Source organism: Lutjanus erythropterus, chromosome 8 (assembly GCF_056507025.1).
Source record: "Lutjanus erythropterus isolate fLutEry1 chromosome 8, fLutEry1.hap2, whole genome shotgun sequence".
In the NCBI taxonomy this organism is placed as follows: Eukaryota; Metazoa; Chordata; class Actinopteri; order Lutjaniformes; family Lutjanidae; genus Lutjanus; species Lutjanus erythropterus.
Genome location: NC_139324.1, coordinates 15852868 through 15871381, shown reverse-complemented (window position 1 = coordinate 15871381; position 18514 = coordinate 15852868). Strand labels below are relative to the sequence as shown.

General features: G+C 39.3%; 1 protein-coding gene across 1 annotated transcript in view; it reads right to left on the bottom strand.

The window, feature by feature from the left end:
• Positions 1–2974: 2974 nt before the first annotated feature.
• impg2a (interphotoreceptor matrix proteoglycan 2a) overlaps positions 2975–18514 on the bottom strand; it is a 34150-nt gene continuing 18610 nt past the window's right edge. Inside the window, exons 14-22 of the mRNA XM_084724682.1 lie at positions 16817–17847; positions 14659–14946; positions 14347–14566; positions 11300–11510; positions 9563–9751; positions 7266–7467; positions 6041–6120; positions 5486–5549; positions 2975–3593 (exon numbers count right to left, since the gene is read on the bottom strand). Coding sequence (XP_084580808.1) covers positions 5507–5549; positions 6041–6120; positions 7266–7467; positions 9563–9751; positions 11300–11510; positions 14347–14566; positions 14659–14946; positions 16817–17847 — 2264 coding nt within the window. The 3' untranslated portion in view covers positions 2975–3593; positions 5486–5506. The remainder of the gene's footprint in view (positions 3594–5485; positions 5550–6040; positions 6121–7265; positions 7468–9562; positions 9752–11299; positions 11511–14346; positions 14567–14658; positions 14947–16816; positions 17848–18514) is intronic.

Here is an 18514-nt window from a genome sequence, read left to right as displayed (position 1 = left end):
ATCATTTCAGCAGTTATGTTTTCAAAAACAGGTGAACATGTTCCAGTCTTGTGAAACTTTTTCAGCATTTGTTGTGAGATAACAGGTCACTGTATCATTCGTGAGGAAGATTTCTGAAACTTACCTGTGGAGCTCACATCTCGGGTCGAGGCTGCTCCTGCAGTAGTGAAAGGTAACAGGCCTTGTCTCATGGCGGACAGCGCCAACATTAGTTAGTTTAACCGCTGCTCCTGCTGCAGTTAGCAGTTTTCTCTTTTGTTTGCTTTAGCCGCTTCTTCTCTTTCCTCCATTTTTGATTAATGTCGGTTTGGGAGATCTGTAGGGGAGAGCGGGGTCAAGTTGAGCAGGGCCAAGCAAACTACTACAACTGTTAAGGTGAAGTACTTTGACTTGTCATTGAATAAACGCTGCAGCTTCAAAAGACTGAAGTGAAGCTCCTGTGTGTGTGTTGTCGTGGAGTACAATAAAGTTGTGCCATTTCACACAAGTTTTACACAAATACCGCTTCATAGAGTATACGCCTGTAAAATGTCAGGAGGGTATGGTGGTATAAAAAAAAGATACCGCCCAAGCCTAACGGGTGTAGATATAATGAACACATTTTTGATTAGTTATGGTGCAATGTTAGACTTGTAGTCAGAGTTTTAAAATGTCTGAATTCTGAGTTTAAAGTCAGAATTAAAATAAATTTTTCATATGTGGCCCTGATCCTCTTCTGTACCTTTAAGAGGTGCTGACAGGTGGATTTTGCTGCCTTTGGACAGAGCCAGGTTAGCTGTTTCCCCTTGTTTTCAGTCTTTCTGGTATGCTAAGCTAAACTAAGTGGCTGCTTCATAATTAGCAGACAGAAGAGAGAGTGATATCTTCTCATCCAGCTCTGCAAAACAGCAAGCAGATTTCGCAAAATATTTAGCTATTTAACTGAAAGTAAATAAATATTATCACCAAAATATTCTTAAAATATCAAAAGTGAATTTAATCAGTTTGTAGAATAGCCCAATAAAGTGTTATACTGCAGCACATCTATTACATTGTTGTTGTTTGTTGAACTATAAAGTTGCATAAAATGGAAACTAAAATAAAATATCTCAAAATTGTACTTATACTGCTTAAGTAAATCATTTACATTCCACAGCTAGACCAGAGTCTGCATTTTATATAAAACGTTTTATTTCTGTACATGTTACAATTGGTTATAGTAATTTACACAGCTGCACGGTGTGATAACACTGTTAAAATGGTTAAACAGTTATCAGTAAAAAAAAAAGAATATGTCCATATATTGAAACATTTGAGACAGACATGATTCCTAGAACTGTTAATAATATCTAGAAAGTTATTTACTTGACAGAACACTGTATGGGATGATTGGCCATTTGTCCAGGTGGCAGATGTAGACATTGACAAAAAAGCATGCATATAAAAATAAAACTGAATATGCAGATTGCAAAAGGCATGACACTGTCACAAGAGTCTGCTTCACCGGTGTTTTTTTGCTTGTGTAGACCTCTAAAATAAGAGCAAAGACAAGAAGCATATCATGTAAACAAAAAGCTAAGACATGATCTACGTGTCTGATTCTGACCTCCTAAGGACAGGCGCACAGGCCGACAACAAATGAAAACCTACAGATCATAATCAGCTGCAGCTGTGAGAGTCCGCTCAAGGGACAACACGGATCAAGCACAAGTCCAGGGAGAAGCGTGTGACAATACCAAAGAAAACAACAGAATTAGTCTGTCAGATGGTTTTACATGTCTGATGATTTTGAAGAGTTACCGCCATTACGTTTTTTTCAGCAGGAGATGCAGCTTGGCATTGTCCTTCCAAACAGCAAATCAGCTTGCTTTTCCTGGGTTTCCTGTTCTTTTAGTTGCATTGCATATGACATCTGAAATCAGACCATTTGATCGAATCCCTGGGCCGCTTGCCTCGCAGCCTTTTTCCACTGAAACATGTTTTCACTTACTTCTGGATCCCAGAACTATAGAGGGTTCATGCTCTCTATCTTCCTCCCGTCACCACTGTTTTCAGTTTCTACCAGCCATACATTTGCAGGCATACTCCAAAGCTTCTGATTGATGGAAATGTTAAAAAGGCAGAAAAATCACCTGCCAGTAGAAAAATAAGCGGAGAAACGTTCCACTCACTGTTCAGATTGTGAAAAGCTGCTTTTACATTGATGAACAGTATAATACATACACTAATAATACATTTGGCCACCTTAAAGGTATAGTTCAACATTTAAAGAATTGTTTTATTTGCTTTCAGGCAGAGATTTAGATGGGAATATCAATACTGCTTTTATATCTATACATTAAAGGCTGTTGCCTTAGCTTACCACAGAAACTAGAAATGGATGGGGAAACAGCTAGTCCAGCTCTGACAAACAATCACAAAATCTGCCTACCCACACCTCTAAAGCTCAGCTGTCACATTATATCTTGTTTGTTCAGTATGTATGCACTTAGATGGGCAGATTTTGTTACCTTGAGACAGAATCAGGCCTTTCCTTTGTTATGCCGAGCGTAGCTAATTGCTCTTGGTTGTAGCTTTATATACAGACAGATGTGAGAGCTCAGTTGATCTTCCCATCTAACCTTCAGCCAGAAAGGGAATACATGCATTTCCCAAAATGTTAAACTATTCCTTTAATGTACAGTAGTATATACAGAGTTGATCCATTGGTGTTGCAGAAAATTGACCTTTCCTAAGCCCCTCACCCACACCTCTTTTCTTTTGTGCTCCAATAACAGTTGAGAAAGTTTGGTATCTGGTGGAGCCTTGATTAGCTTTCTCCTTTTCAAGTAAGTTAGCTAGTGTTTTGCTACAATTAACTAACTTAAAATATGACTATGTTGCTTTTACATGTCCCCCAGTAAGTTTTTTAGCCATCTTTAAAATTTGTTTTTTATTTCATCTTAGACAAGCCCAGCACATAACATATCTACGTACGAGGAAACAGGAGCACAGAGGAAAAAGGGGGTGGGACTTAGGAAGGATCAGTTGTCATCATAGACCACTTCATTTTTAAAGTAAGTATTTAAGTAAGTATTTTAAAGTAAGATAGCACCATTGACTAAAAAAGAGCAGCTCTCTCGGTGCCTCTGTGAGAAGACCTAAAGAGTAAAGTTGAGCTTTGTAGAGACAAAAAAAACTGTTGAGAATAATATCTTTACTAGCAAATGTCCAGCAGTTACACTATATACATATTCACAGTATTAAGTTCTTCCCTTTAAAAATGTGTAGATGTGACATGATGAAACAAAACAGATTATTCCACTAAGCAACAGTACTACTGCAGACAGCATTTTGATGTGTCTGACGACATTTCAAGTAATAGGATGCGGTCCAGTTTTTCCCAAAGGGAGACGTCCAGTAGATGAGCAGCTAACATGTTTCTTGATGTCACAGCCAGCTCACCCGGTCAAGAGAAGGCACCGAGGAAGGAGGAAGAACAGTCAACGCTTCTGCCCACACAGGCAGACACAGAGAGGTCATCAGCCAGGAAACTGTCCAAATTCTGAGTGCCATGCTGAGTAAGAGCAGGGTCATGACAGAGACCTTCACTTCTTTAACACTGAAGCCTGTTTCTGTACAGCAGAAAAAAATGTGTCAGTATCAAGTACCAGTACCAGTGCAGGATCAAACCTAATACCTAATATACATACTTCACAGTCTTCTACTACAGTACCATTAGGGCTGGGTATCATTTAAAAAATTACAATTCCAGTACTATTACCAGTGCCCTTAAGCACAGTATCAATGGAGTACTTCATTCAGTACCTTTTTTCAAAGGTTCTTCATTATGAAGGACGCTTGTCAGACTGGAGAGTTTTCAATACTAGCTGGTACTGGGTTATTTCAATCAATACCTTAAATTAATTGAGTACTGATACCCAACCATAAACATCATGTTTTTGAACATAATATCTTACTACGAAGTGTCTAAAAGAGTCTTGATTCAGCAAATTTTTATTTCCTTAAGCTCTCTGAAACACCTTATTATATCTTGATTTATTGGGCTGAAATATGCTGTGACAAACACTAGTTTGACATTTTATAAAATGTGCTTATTACTTTCTTGTCAGGAGTAAGGTGAAAAGATTGATACCACACTCATAATCTATCTGTAAATATGAAGCTCCAGCCAGCAGCTAGTTAACTTAGCTTAACATAAAGACTGGAAACAGGGGAAAAAGTTAGTCAGACTGTCCAAAAGTAACAAAAGCCGAAGTGCAAACTGCTATTTGTGGTTTTGGGCGGTATTGTACTGGACTGTTTCTTGATCCACAGCAGTGACTTTAAGAAATTGTCAGACACATAACTCCCAGACAACAGCAACACGTTGTTTTGACGTTTTAATTTTTTAAAGGAGAGAGATTTTTGAGGATGACCATCTGCCGGCTGGAACTTCATATTTAACATACATTACTGTAAGTGGTATCAGTCTTCTCATTTAACTCTCAGCAAAATGATCAGATCAAAGTTCAAACTATTCATTTAAATCCTTTTTGTCATATACAAACCATTTAAAAAAAAACATGGTTTATTACAAATCACAACATTGTGTGTATTGTTTTCACCTCATGAGTCTGTGTGTATGTGTGTCATGATGACATCCTGGTGACACCTACTGCAACAGGAACTACCACTGAGGCAGTTTTGAGTACTTTGTCAGGTGTTTATATGTCAGATGGACAGATTATATGGACAGATTTAGTCAATGTGACAGTGTCATAACTGTGCAAGATGCAGCCACAAAACTTCACAGGTGTGTAGTTTAGATCAAAATGAAGACCACATTTGAAGATGGGTGTAATTAGAGCAAAGGCACCCAAAGTATAGGGGTAGGAGGAAGGAAAGAGGCCATAAGCTGCCCCATTTTACGCCCCTGGCCACTTTCATTTAAGTCACAGATCACTGTGTCACCTGTGTCATCTCAACTATTCTTGTCCACTCTAAGACATTAGGTAAAATTTCCCTTTGTAAGTCTGTGTGTGTACATAATGATAATAATAATAATAATAATAATAATAATAATAATAAGAAGAAGAAGAAGAAGAAGAAGTATATATATATATATATATGTATGTATGTGTGTGTATATATATATATATATATATATATATATATATATATATATATATATATATATATATATATATATATATATATGTATATATAGTTATGTCTTCAAAACCGCAAGACCTAAACCTCCTTTCTTCTTTGTTATTCATCCACATAATAACTTTCCCCTTTCCCGCAAAGCTATTCTATTCTATTCTATTCTATTCTATTCTATTCTATTCTATTCTATTTGCTATAGATATCAATCTGCCATAGTTTCCTTATTGAGAGGTCCATATTAACTTGGATAACCTTTGAGTACACATATCCTCACATTAAGCATTTCACCTCATGATATTTTGACAAAGCTCTTGTGAGGAATTTGCTATATAGTCTTCAAATGTAGAATAAATACCTTGTGGATCACGGTAAAGTTTCATGTCTGTGTAGAGGAGCTCTCTCTGCGGGTATCCAGGACACTGCAGTACAAACAAACACATTAGATTTCATCTTTCTAGGTAAATTACATTACCTCATTTGCTACACAAACAAGTACCTACAACTTCACTCGGGTTTATCTGGCACAAAGGATGTCCATGGCACACAAAGTGGTGATCTACAGCCAGATACGACTTAAAAACAATCACCGCTGTTTAACACAGACACACCGCTACTGCCAGACGGTTGGCAGACAAAGGAATGTCTGCATCTCATAATGTTTTCTGTCTCCCTGTATCAGCTCCGGGCCTGGCTGGTGAAGATTTAAGAATGATAAATCTGTTTCCACACTGCTTTGGCGTGGTTTGAACTCTTCATCTCCTCCACCTATCAGGCTAATCTTTTTTTCAGCGCAATCTTTGCCAGACTCCTGTATCTCAAACTCACTTCCCTTTTCCCTGACATCCTGGTGTGTTTGGCTCATGTGTTTATCTCATTGCAGTATGGAAGGAAACACAGGAGAGGCACTCACGCTTGATGCTGCCGTACAAAATCTGCAAACTGCCGGTCCTTCGCGTAGAGCTCAATAATGCGTATCCTGTCTTGGATTTCCTGCAGAAACACATGATATCAGTTGGGAGGGAACATTACATCACAGGAAGATAAACAGTAAACTGAACAGGCTGTGGCACAATCAAAACGTGACATGTTAAACTAATTCAATACCTACAATGACTTTCCAATTTAAGGGTGCAAAAGCCAGATGGTGACAGAGTAAGTTTACAACCTGAGATATCCCAATTCAGATCCTTGCCAGATAAAATCTGGATGTGGAGAATGAAGGTTATGTGCCCCCAAACATCCAGATGGCTCAAAGCACATCAAAGTAGGTCAACATTAGGGTGGTTAATTTTAAAAATGCATCTTTTGTTTCTCAATTTTAGCCATCTGTTCAGACAAAAGCTTTTTTCTATCCCTAAAACAGCTTTTCCAAAACAGTCCTGTTCTCCTTGAGGACAATTTGCAGAACTATGATGTGCCAGTCCAGTGAGGATCAGGAGATGTTCAAAAGGCAAACCTCTGACTTTCTCTGTGATCGCTCATCTTAAATGTATATATCCAATCACCCAGCATAGTCATCACCCTGTATTTATGGTCATTTTGCTGGTTAACATTTAACTGTCAGACAGCCTTTTTCCAATGAGAGAACACCATTATATAAGCCAAGTACTGCACTCTCTTGTTAAAACCAAACTCCATTAGCAAAATCTGTCATTTCGCTCCCAGAACACGGAAGTTGCTGGTCTTCTGCCGCCTCGATCTGGTATTTTTGGTCAATCAGAAATAGCCGCTTTGGTGAATCAGAAATAATCCAAGTCACACAATAACACAAACAAACTAATCAATCGCGCAAGGGAAAATGACTGACTTCATCAATGAAGTCTGGTTCATTTGGATAGAGCAATATTTGGCTTATATAACGGTAGTTTGCAGTTGTTAGAGGTTGTCTGACAGCAGGCTAAAGTGGTGATTGGTTGATTGGTTTTTGGTTGGTCTGTTTTAAGTAGCAAAAGTACATCCATGCAAGTACTCTCTGCTCCTCCAAACTCGGTGTAGATCAGCATCTACTGCAGGTAACTCAGTGACTATGAATAAGTAACTCATACAGCTCCTCTTCAAATAATCCTAACTAGTCCTTTAATATGGCTAAGACATCTCTTTCAAATCATCCAGCGAATAACAGCCCACACACACACCTCCTTCGTCAGTTCACTGTTCTCGTAGATGTGTCGTATTTCCTCGCTGCTGAAGTCAGTGGAGGCCTCAGCGCTGGCACTACTGTACACAGGAGCTTCAGGATAGCGGCGGTAATAGTGGCTGTAGCCTGTGGTGGCCTCACTCTCATACATCGGGTTGTACTTGGTCGCCCTCTCCAGAGACGGGAGGCTCTCTGCTCGTCTGTGGAACAACACGCATACAGAGAAATCACTACAATGTACAGGCAAGATGATAAACACATCATCTAGGAAGTCAGAAAAAATGGAGATTCAGTTAATAGATCATATCATTCGTTAATCTTAAATAACCTTAGACATGTCCTTTCTTTTCTGCCTGACTCTCAGGCTATCAGGACTTCAAATGTTGTTAGGTGTTTAAAGATTTTTAGAAATAGATCTGATCAGTTAATTGGTTGAGGTCAACAAAGTGTTTCTCCACAGGCAGCTCTGGGAGGCATGTCAGATGTGCAGAGATACACGCAACACAGCTAGTGAACAGATACTTGGTGTGTCTTTGTGTCGGCAAGAAAACAAAAAGTAAAGGAAGGCTCACAGCAGGACAGAAGGAAAGAGACACCCAGACAAAGAGGGACTGCTGTTAAGTCTGAAGGAGTGACGGTGTGGATAATTTTTGTCATCGAACTGAGGACAGAGTCGTGGGGTGTCTCAGCTTATTTTGTAAAAGTAACCGGGCTCCTTTAATCTAAAGAGGATTACATGGAGGAGAGAAAATGTTTCTGTTCACTTTCAAACAGAAAAGTAAGGTTTGTTTATCTTTGGGAATGAACATCTTTTACAGGCCTATAAAAAAAACAATGTGGAGTAGTTTATATTCATGCAGAATATACAGCATTAAATCCATAAAGTCCTGATTTTCTTTTTCTAATATATGTCAGGGTCACATATACTTTCTGTTTCTGTCTTTATTCAAAACCAAGGCAACATGTTTTTCAGATGCAACTTCATATGGATGCATCTTTACATCAAAAAGAAACATTCTTGGTCTTTTGTGCATTATTCTAGACACATATATAAATTCATCCTGACATGTTTGTCATCTGGAAACATTTAATGTCTTTAGAAGTACAATAGTTCTGTAGGTTTTAATGAACCTTTGCCGTACTGTAGGTAAAAATGGAGGAAGTAGGTTCTCCAGAGTTTAAAGGAAAAATATGTCATTTAAGTACATGTAAATTACAAAATGTCCATGACGTGTCAACAGAGATTTGGGAACATGCTAAGTTGAAATTCTCGCTTCTCTGAAAACAACACAACAGCTGTGGTGTCTTCCTTTGAAATTTCCTTTCCGGTTCGTAACTAGTGTTATTGTTTGCCCCTTTCATGTTTTTTAGAGTTAAATTAATGCTGAATGAGTTAGTGGCCGTTTATGAGTCATAAGAAATCATTATTTTAATCTTTTAGATGGAGTAGATGTTTATAATGGTTAATGAGTGAATCAGTCTATTCAATGTATAAAATAGAGATTCAATCTCTGTGATATACCGTCTATGGCTCCAACTCACTATTTCAAACACAGTACTCATTTGAGGACACACAATTGCTACATATTGCTCCTTTAAGGAGTTAAAAGAAAGGATTTTCCTTCAGCAAAATTATTTGTTTCGTAAGTAAAATATTCAGGCCTGTTGCTGTTTGTAAATGCCCCATTCAGAATTTGCTCCTCCCCCTCAGCTCAACAAGCGAAAGACAGAGAGTGAGTGAGGTGAGAGAGCAGCATTAGCAAGACGGAAGTAGTGAATCAGAGAAATAAAATGTAATTTTCTGATTGTTTCCTCCGCACAAACCTCGACTTTGTGTGAAGCGCTGCAGTGTGGAGTCGTGGTCTCTATTTTGATTGTGGTTAACTTTTACTACAAACAGAGAGAGGTGGAAAAATGGACTGGTCTCAGCTTGACTTCCAACGTTACTTTGTGCTGTTAACAAGATTCATTATCAAAAGGGAGGTCAGCTCAATTTATGTGAGTTATTGATATTATTGATATATCCTCTGTACCCTGCAGTCTTTCAAGTAGGCACAGAGAACATCATGTTTTTAGAAGTTGAATAATATATTGTATATGGCAGTATACATCTTGGTTTTGACAGTACTGCAAAAAACTGACGTGGCAGATGGCATGGATTAGATACTAGATTGCGTGTGTGTGTGTGTGTGTGTGTGTGTGTGTGTGTGTGTGTGTGTGTGTGTGTGTATCACTCATTATTAAAGATGACTGTTGAAAACTTTGGCCATGTGGTGCGTGAGTGGTTTTCCTCACCGTATGGGGTCCTCTGACTCATCCTTGTCATATTGATCCCGTAACGTCCTGGCAAGGAAGAATATGACTCCAGAGGCCACCAACAGGAATCCAGCTACAGAGGCAATCGCTATTCCAACGACCAGCGGCTCAGACACATACTCCTCACAGTGCTCTCCTCTGTACCACCAGTTCTCCCCGACACGACACCTGAGAAGATGATGGAAATTTGTCAGCAATAATTTTTACTCACAACTGGCACAGCGACCAAAAAGAAACATTACTAAAACTCTTTAAGTATTCAAACAACAGCCGAAGAATTTAATGTTACAGAGCATGCCCATCATTTTTCTCCTGTTTTCTATTCTGTATTAAATGACTAAAGAATGCAAAAACACATGACTGAATCCCCAAATCATGCTCATATTTTGTCTTGACATAGTTAATAACATGTCTACAATTACAATTTTGCCTAAGTGTCAATGCCTTGTTTTGGAATAACTGGAACAATCTTCAGATGTTTGGTTCCCGTATCCATGGAGCAATGCAGTACTTTCGGTGGGACAGCGTGAAGTAAACAACAGTCCAACAGCATCTGGAGCTGTCTGTATGTTTTATGTTGTGGGGGTGGTGGTGGGTGTGAAACAAAGGTTAGCACTCATCTTGGCGCACAGTCTGCTGTCTGTCTGTTCACAATCATTCAATTTCTGTAAAGTGGACCAAATATGACAGCTTTGAACAGAGTCACAGGACATGTTTCTGTCACTGATTTGGATTATCCGCACATCATCTTGCACAAATTAAACCATGCAAATGTGTCTTTGGACATGGAAACGTGCAAACATGCTTAGACAAAAACACATACACAATGCTAAATTATTTACTAGTATGCCTTAGAAATATGTTAGATATTAAAATAAATAATAAAATCAGGCAGTAACTCCCTAGAAGAACAGTATTTCACTGAACAAAAATGAGATAATTTGCATCCTGGAGCTGAAAACTGTAAAATATTAATAAAAATTTTGCAATGATGCCTCCACAGGTGGTATTTATTGTATTTATTTATGTAGAGTATATTTAGTGCCAGACGGCACAATTACATCAATACAGTAAACTGCCAAATGTTTGGGTACTGACTAAAAGTCATTTTCATTAATTTATTTTAAGAAATCTTGATCTAGGCCAAAAACTACAAATGTTTGAACCACAAGCACATAATTCAAAGTAATTTTACCATGCCTTAAAATACACACAGACAGAGGATGTGACAAGAGGTAACTGATAAAATCAATGATGATTCTATACTCTTTAACAGATTGCACATGTCTCATGGTGTCCAGTGAGTTTTCCCTGCTCTAAAAAATGAATCTTGGCATCTCCTTTCCTTCTCCAATCACCATAAATTCAGCCATTGTCTTATGTTGCACAGATTATTAAACTGTTATGTATGCCTTAATTTTCTGAGAAAATAGTCGCTCTACGTGCAAACACTCAGAGGTTAAAGAGTTTTCCCTCACAACATCCCTAAGGAAATCCTAAGGTGATTTTATCCAACTCATTATTTTCCCTAAGGCATACTCAAAAGAAAATTTAAGAGAGGCGGTTTTATATAACCAGGCACTGCTTCAGTTGTAATAATGTGTTTGAAAAGCTGTTTAGTTTTCTGTGATGACGCACTGGCGTCACAAACCTGCAAACTCAGACAGTCTTTCCTGCATGCACGCACACGGATCACTTCCCCTAATCCCCACCCACCTGCAGATGGCTCCCTGGCCGGGGATGATGTCACACTTGCCGTCATTGAGGCAAAAGTCGGTCTGCAGCTCACAGATACTTTGACAGGGCAGGCCGTCCACGCTGAAGTAGCCAGCATTACAGACACACTCCGCCTCCCCTGACCACTTGTTCACCTTACACTCTGCATACTCGTTACATGCCTGGAACTTGCAGGGGTCAGCTTGGTCACCTGGAAAACAAAGAACCAGCAGAGTTGACTTTTAAAGTATTCAGAGAAACTGTGACAAGCAGGTTGACTACAGGTTGTTACCAGCATTTAAAAGAGCTCAGTAAATTCTTTCACCTCTGTTACTTCAAAGTAAAGTAAAATAAATGATCATTATACAGTCTGCAGCTGGTTGGCTTAGCTTAGCACAAAGACTGGAAACAGGGGAAACAGCTAGGCTCTGTCCAAAAATGACAAAATAAACCTACCAGCACCTCTAAAGCTCAGGAAATTGATGTTTTTAGACAAATATAATGTGTAACTTCAGAGATTTTTTACTTTCAGACAGTCCAACTAGCTGTTTCCTCATTTCTAATTGTTATGCTAAGCTAAGATAAATGGCTGCTGGCTTTAAGCATTATATCTTCTCCGAAGAGTGCTCATAGTCCCACCCTGCTGTGCTGTGATTTGTTAGTACTTGTTGCCTTGGCGACATGCCCTGTGATTGCCAGAAAGCCTTACTAAGAAGGTGAAGGGTAATTTTCAAACTATTCTTTTTAATTACACCAAAATAAATGCAAAATGAAACAAACTCAACAAAATAATATTCCACTGTTACATACAAGATTATAAATATTTCAGATATCTATTTTTAAATGATCTTACGCACAAAGACCATTCTTCCTCCATCTCTAAGGCAACACTAATGCATGCTGGGACACAGCATTGTGCGTTAGCTGAGACTCGGACAGATTATGACACTTGAGTCCTGATTTCATGAATCACTGATAACATGAACGACCAATCACAAGCTGAATTATTTATGCTGTCAGACACAGACGCCTCGAGATCAAAACCACATGAGGAAATTTTTGTTTAAAAAGTTCACATAAAATGTCACGCCGGGTCCATAATTGAGCTCCATTATCTTAAATGAAGGCAGTGTAGTACACACGGCGTGTAAAACCAGAGCTGCACAGTGTAATCAGTCGGTCAAAGTGCACTTAATGATATGTGTTCACTTGGCTGTCGTCCAGTGAAGCCTGATTATCTCATCCCAGCTGATGTGACCGTGACATGCGCCTCAAAGGACCAAGAGGTGTCATAACAGAGATTCAACACCTGCTTTCCCAGGCCTTTTTCACACACGAACAAGTTTGATTCAGTGCAGCTATTTTACAAAACAACGTTCTGAGATCACATCTATTGTGGAAATAGTTCAACATTCAACACATCAACACTCTCTTTAGAGATTTAAATGAGAGGAGTGACTCTCATATTTGCACTTTCAGAATGAAGCTGGAGCCAGCATCTACTTAGCTTGGCTTAGCATTTATACCGGAGACATAATGAAGCGGCTAGCCTAACCAAATCTGCCTACCAGCACCTGTAAAATTCCCTAATCAACAAGTTGTATCTTGTTTGTTTAAGACAACAATCTGTGGTTTTGGCAGGGGGTTACATATGGTAGTATTTCATGGCCAAGCAAACTGAGTTCCTCTAGAGTTTTACAGGTTCTGGGGCCTCATTTATAACCATTGTGAATACACAAAAAAGAGCTTGAATTGTGGGTATGCTACTTTGTAAGAATAAATTTCTTTAGCTTGAAAGGAAAAGAAAAAGTTGTCCAATAACAGTTGAGTAAGCTTTGTACATTCGTCAACTTTCTCCTTGTAAAAGATAATATCTTAAATAAGAAAAATGCTAGCTAAGTAGCTTGATAACAATTCATGTAGATTAACTGGCTAGTTAGTTAGCATTAGCTAATTTTACCAAGCAATACACTTAGCAGTGATTAATGTAGATTAACTAGCTAGTTTCCTAGCATTTTTCTCACATTAGCTATCTTAAGATGTGAATATATGTTGCTTTTGCGGGTCCCTCTGCAACATTTTTTAAGCATCTTCAAAGTTTGGTTTCATTCTAACATAGATACGCCTACCACATAGCAAATATACTGCTACAGGAAACAAAGGAGGAAAAAGTTGGCCGAGGTTCAGGAGTGAAGTAAGTGGTGTGTTGGGCTCATGCTTTTGCGGACAATTTCAAGTACATTTGGGATTTATAAAAGAAAATTGCACACTAGGAGGCATATGTAAGGTTTCATAAATCAGAATATTTGTGCCTGTCCTCTTTTGTATTTACGTAAATATTTAGTGTGGAGTCTCTGCAGAGTTTTGTAAATGAGGCCCCTAGTCTGTGGGTCCTGTTACCATTGGACAGAGCCCCTGTTTCTAGTCTTTATGCTAAGATAACAGTCTACTGGCTTTGTAATTACTGTATGGACATAGGACCAGTATCAATCCTCTAATCCAACTCTCAAGGAGACAACAAATAAGCATATTTCCCAAAATGTCTAACAAATTCTTCAAGAAACATCTCACATAAGTTTCTAACAGTGTTATCACAGTTATGTTGTCTTGTTGTTGTTCAAAGAAGTGTTGTAGTAGTATCAAAAATATTGAAATATCGATTAATGTTGATTAATATCTGATACTGAATATTTGAAATGCTATCGATACTCATTTTTCACAGCTGCACTTTCTCACTCTATCTTCTCACTGACAGTGAGTTGACACACACCGCTGCAGTGCCCACATAGTCCCGCCTCCTCTCACTTACTCACAGTGCCGTCACCTCATCACTGACCTCATTCGCTCTGCTTGAATATTCGTTGTCATGATTTAGTCTTGTTATATATTACTTTTAGTAAAAAACTACAATTTTATGCCCTCGGTGTGAGTCATTTTTTCCCTGTGGTATTGAAAATGGTATTGAATATTGATATTTTTCAAGGTATCGTATCAACATCAGAAATTACAGTATTGTGACAATAATAGAAAAACACTCAAAAACCCACCTGATTCAACATCCAGTGAGTACTTATCGATGGCCAGGTTCATGGTCTGGTAGGCTGTGTTACAGAAATCCTCCAGGATCAGATAGACGGTGGTGGTGACACCTTGTTGCACCGGTTTACCAAATTTCATCCGGCTGTTGACCACAATGCTCCCATTCCTGAAGTTCAGGATCTCCAGGTTCTCAAAGTTACTCAGGTTGGACTGCAGGTAGGGAACGAGCTGGAAAAAGATTGAAAAACGTACACTTTGATGCTACAAACCAGAGGTTTTGACATTGATAATGACATGTCCAGTAAATGTGAGAAGTTTACCAGCTCCAGGAAGCGCTGCTCCAAAGCTTTGTACTCTGGGGAGCTCTTGTTGAAGAGATCATCTGAGAAGATCATGTTGGTCACCCTCAGGCTGAAGAACACCATCAGTGCTCGTCCAGGGTTCACAGGCATGGCGATGCTGGCTTGGTCTGTGCCGTGTGCCACACCAAATGGGAAGCTAGTGCTGCCCTCCTCTGTGTGGTTAATCAAACCATAACCATACTGAATCATATCCAAGCCCTGGTCTCCAATGGTGGCATCATCCAGGCCTTCGTTAGTGGTCTGGATCTGGTGGATACGAAAGTGGATTGAGATGAGTCTTACTTTAGTCTATAGGTCTAGTTAAATTCCCTAGAAATCAAGTAAAACTGACAATAAATTTAGTCTTTTCTAAAAAAAAAAAAAAAAAAAAGGTATAACCCTGTTGTTTGTTTTGACTTGTGTACCCAAATGATCAAAATTTTAATTACGAAAAACAAAAAATCTAATTTTAACTGATTTTTCTGCCAAGATAGTGTGCCCTACATGAATGTTCTGTTAATGTTAATGTGACTTTGTGGACATTTAATTGATACCATATTTGTGTGGACAGGCACAAGTTTGGAATATCATTTTACTTAATTACTAGCTATCTAGGGGCCAACACTGTTAGCTGTTGTTTAGATTAAACTGTCGGACTGTCGGTCATACGATTTGTGATTTGAAACGTTGTGTAGCACATGGAAAGCTGAGGTCACAGGGCCTCTTCTTACTGCAATTTTTGGTCATTGATTATCACCACATCTGGACCAGTGACAGAAAAAACAAAAGCCTTTCTTTCTGTAACACAGGATACACTCAACAGGTGTTAAAATTCATTCATTCCTTAGCTAGAAACAGCATAGTATATCAGGTTATAACGTGTCCACATTCAAATGAAAGTCCACACATCCTTAGATCGTGCTTGCCTATCCTGTTTCACTTGGAAATACAATACAAAAGCTAAAAACTCTCTACATGCTGTTTTATCTGGCCGACGTTATGTGGACTTGAAAAAGGTGGAAGACGTCCTGTACTGTTTGCTATGACGTGTTCCAGTAGGTACTACAGCATGCAAGTTGACGGTGTGTTTCCTAGAAACACTGGCTCTCAACAAAGAGAAACTCCCAACAGCCTAAAGTTAAGATGATGTTTCCACAAACTTGTACAAAAAGTTTCATATGAAAATAGAGAAATATGCACATTAGCTGCAGTATTATTACCTTACACCACATAAAAAGGAATAAAGAAAGATCCCTCTATTCTACTAAAAACATTCTGCTACTTTTTGAAACATAAAAGGGATAGTTCAGACTATTTTAAGCAGGGTTGTATAAGATACTTACTGATAGTCAGTGTCTTACCTACAGTAGGTGGCAGTCAACATAACATAAGTCTGGAGAAGAAGAGAGGAGTAATATTGCAGGAAGATGAGCAATGTACTGCTGCAAAACTTATTTTAGCTACCTAAAAAAGGCCCACCTAAGAAAATGATATTAGTGTAATTATATTCAGATATTTTTCACCACTTTTCCATCAGACATCCTTTTCTTATGGTCAACTGCTGTTATAAAAGCCAAATATCACTCTCTTCAAACCAACCAAACTCCATTGGCAAAATGAGTAACTTTACTTTGCACAGGAGTTGCTGGTCCACCACTGCCTCAATTGCTTAGTTGTTTGTGTTATTGTGTGGCCTATGTGTTTTAAAGAGATAGTCAAAATTCACTGAAGTAAAAAATAACAGATACTAACTGACAGGCCGAGGCAGTGGTAGACCAGCACCTCCTGTGTTCTGCAAGGCAAAATGAAATACTTTTGCAAGCAGAGTCTGGTTAAGCAAGAGAGAGTGATACTTGGCTTGTATAGCGGCAGTTTCCAGTTGGAAAAGGCAGTAAAAATATTCTAAATATAGTGTACACATGATATTTAATATCAGTGAACTGATATTTTTTTAAATGGCTAAAATACATTTTGCTGCTGACCCTGTTCACAGCAGTAAAGTGGTTCGCTTCTGTGTACTCCTCTCTGCTTCTCCAAAATGGGGCGTGCTGACCGTTGTCTACTGTAGACACCGACTATGGAGCTGTAACTTAAAATAATCAGAACTGTCCCTTTAACATCAATTATTTTGCTTTACCTCCACCAGTAAAGGGATATCGACATCAGGTTGCCCCTCAGTGGCAGGGTTAATGTCAGCGATAAGGGTGAAAGGTGACTCCCTCTCTGGGGACAGAGCAGTCGGTTGGGCAGGGTTCAGATCATCTGTCGCTGGAGGCTCTAGTTTGTCCTGGTTGACCAATAAGATCTCATCCTCCGTAAGATCCTCTGTCGAGATCTCTGGAGCTGCTGCGGCCTCTCCTTCTACAGCCGGAGCTTCAGGTACAGTCTCCTCCTTCACCTCCATGCCGCCCTCTTCAAATACAGATTCCTCAGGATCGGTCAACACCAGATTAACATCTGCGTCTTCCGCAGGCTGTTCAGGGTTAACCTCCTCCTCTGCAGGTGGAACATCTTTGAGGTGGGACTCTTCTTCTGAGCTATCCACAGCTTCCCCATCAACTGGAAGCAGACCTGTTTCTGCTGCCTCAGGCTCTGATGCTTCACTCACTACGTCTACAGCCTCAGGAGGCAGGACTAGAGCAGGCAGGCCTTCTTCTTCTGTGGTCTCAGTGGCAATTGTGGAGATCTCGAGCTCCTCTGGAATCTCTGCCTCATTCACAACAACTTCATCCAGATGTTCATCCACTGGAGTGGGTTCTACTTCCACTGCTGCAACCTCAACTTCCACTGATTCATCTACATTTATAATGACATCTTCTGAACCAGTCTCCTCAAGAGACTCTTCTTCTTCTTCTTCTTCTTCTTCTTCGTCTTCTTCTTCTTCTTCATCTTCATCTTCATCTTCTTCTTCTTCTTCTTCTTCTTCTTCTTCTTCGTCTTCTTCTTCTTCTTCTTCTTCTTCTGCTGTGGGTGCAGATGGCCGGAGCAGGTCATCTAAGTTGTCTATGCCTGAACCAGAGGCCTCGACCTCCACTGGTGGTTCAGGCAGCGTGATGACCTCTGGCAGCTCCGGGACGGGAAGCTCAGCTGGGAGTTCCTCTGGTGGAGGGTTTTCTATAGCAGGAGTCTGCACAGAGTCCTCCAGCAACAGGCCCTCCTCCTCAAAGCCTGAAAAACAAAGACGAGGAAAAACTCAACTTAATCTCTGCTGGTCTATGTTGACAGAAACTGGCTACTTTTTTCAGAGCCCACAGATCTAAACCAGACATAAAATTGTAATTTAACATAGACAAAATGAGAACTGAGGGGTCCCCAGTAAGCACCAATCAGAATTTCAATGTTGATTTCTTGTTGAAAATTTGTAACATTCCGTCTGAACACCTAAAACTTCTTTTCATCCACTTTTCAACCAGCTAAAATGTCGTTACAACATCAATGTGACACAAAATAAAGCATTTGCTTAATCACTTTGATAATTCATTCACCCATAGATTAAAAAAAGACATGATATATATCAATGCAAACGTATTTCTTCAAAGTCATACATCATTGGTAGGTGAAATGTCATCTACCCAAAGACGTAATTTCACTGCATTCACAATATTTCATATAAAATATCAGAAATACAGAACTATAAAGGCTGTGTGCTGCCAACAAGAAGTTTCCAGGACATTGCTTCGCCAGAGAGCTTTCTGGCAGAAATGGTTTATGAAGTCAGGTGATCCCCAAAGTTCCAAAGTTCAAAGTTCTGTGGTGGATGGGTGGAATAAATAGTTCCACCTAGAGGACTGGGGTTGGACTTCTGCGTGAGAACACACAGAACACACATTGTTTT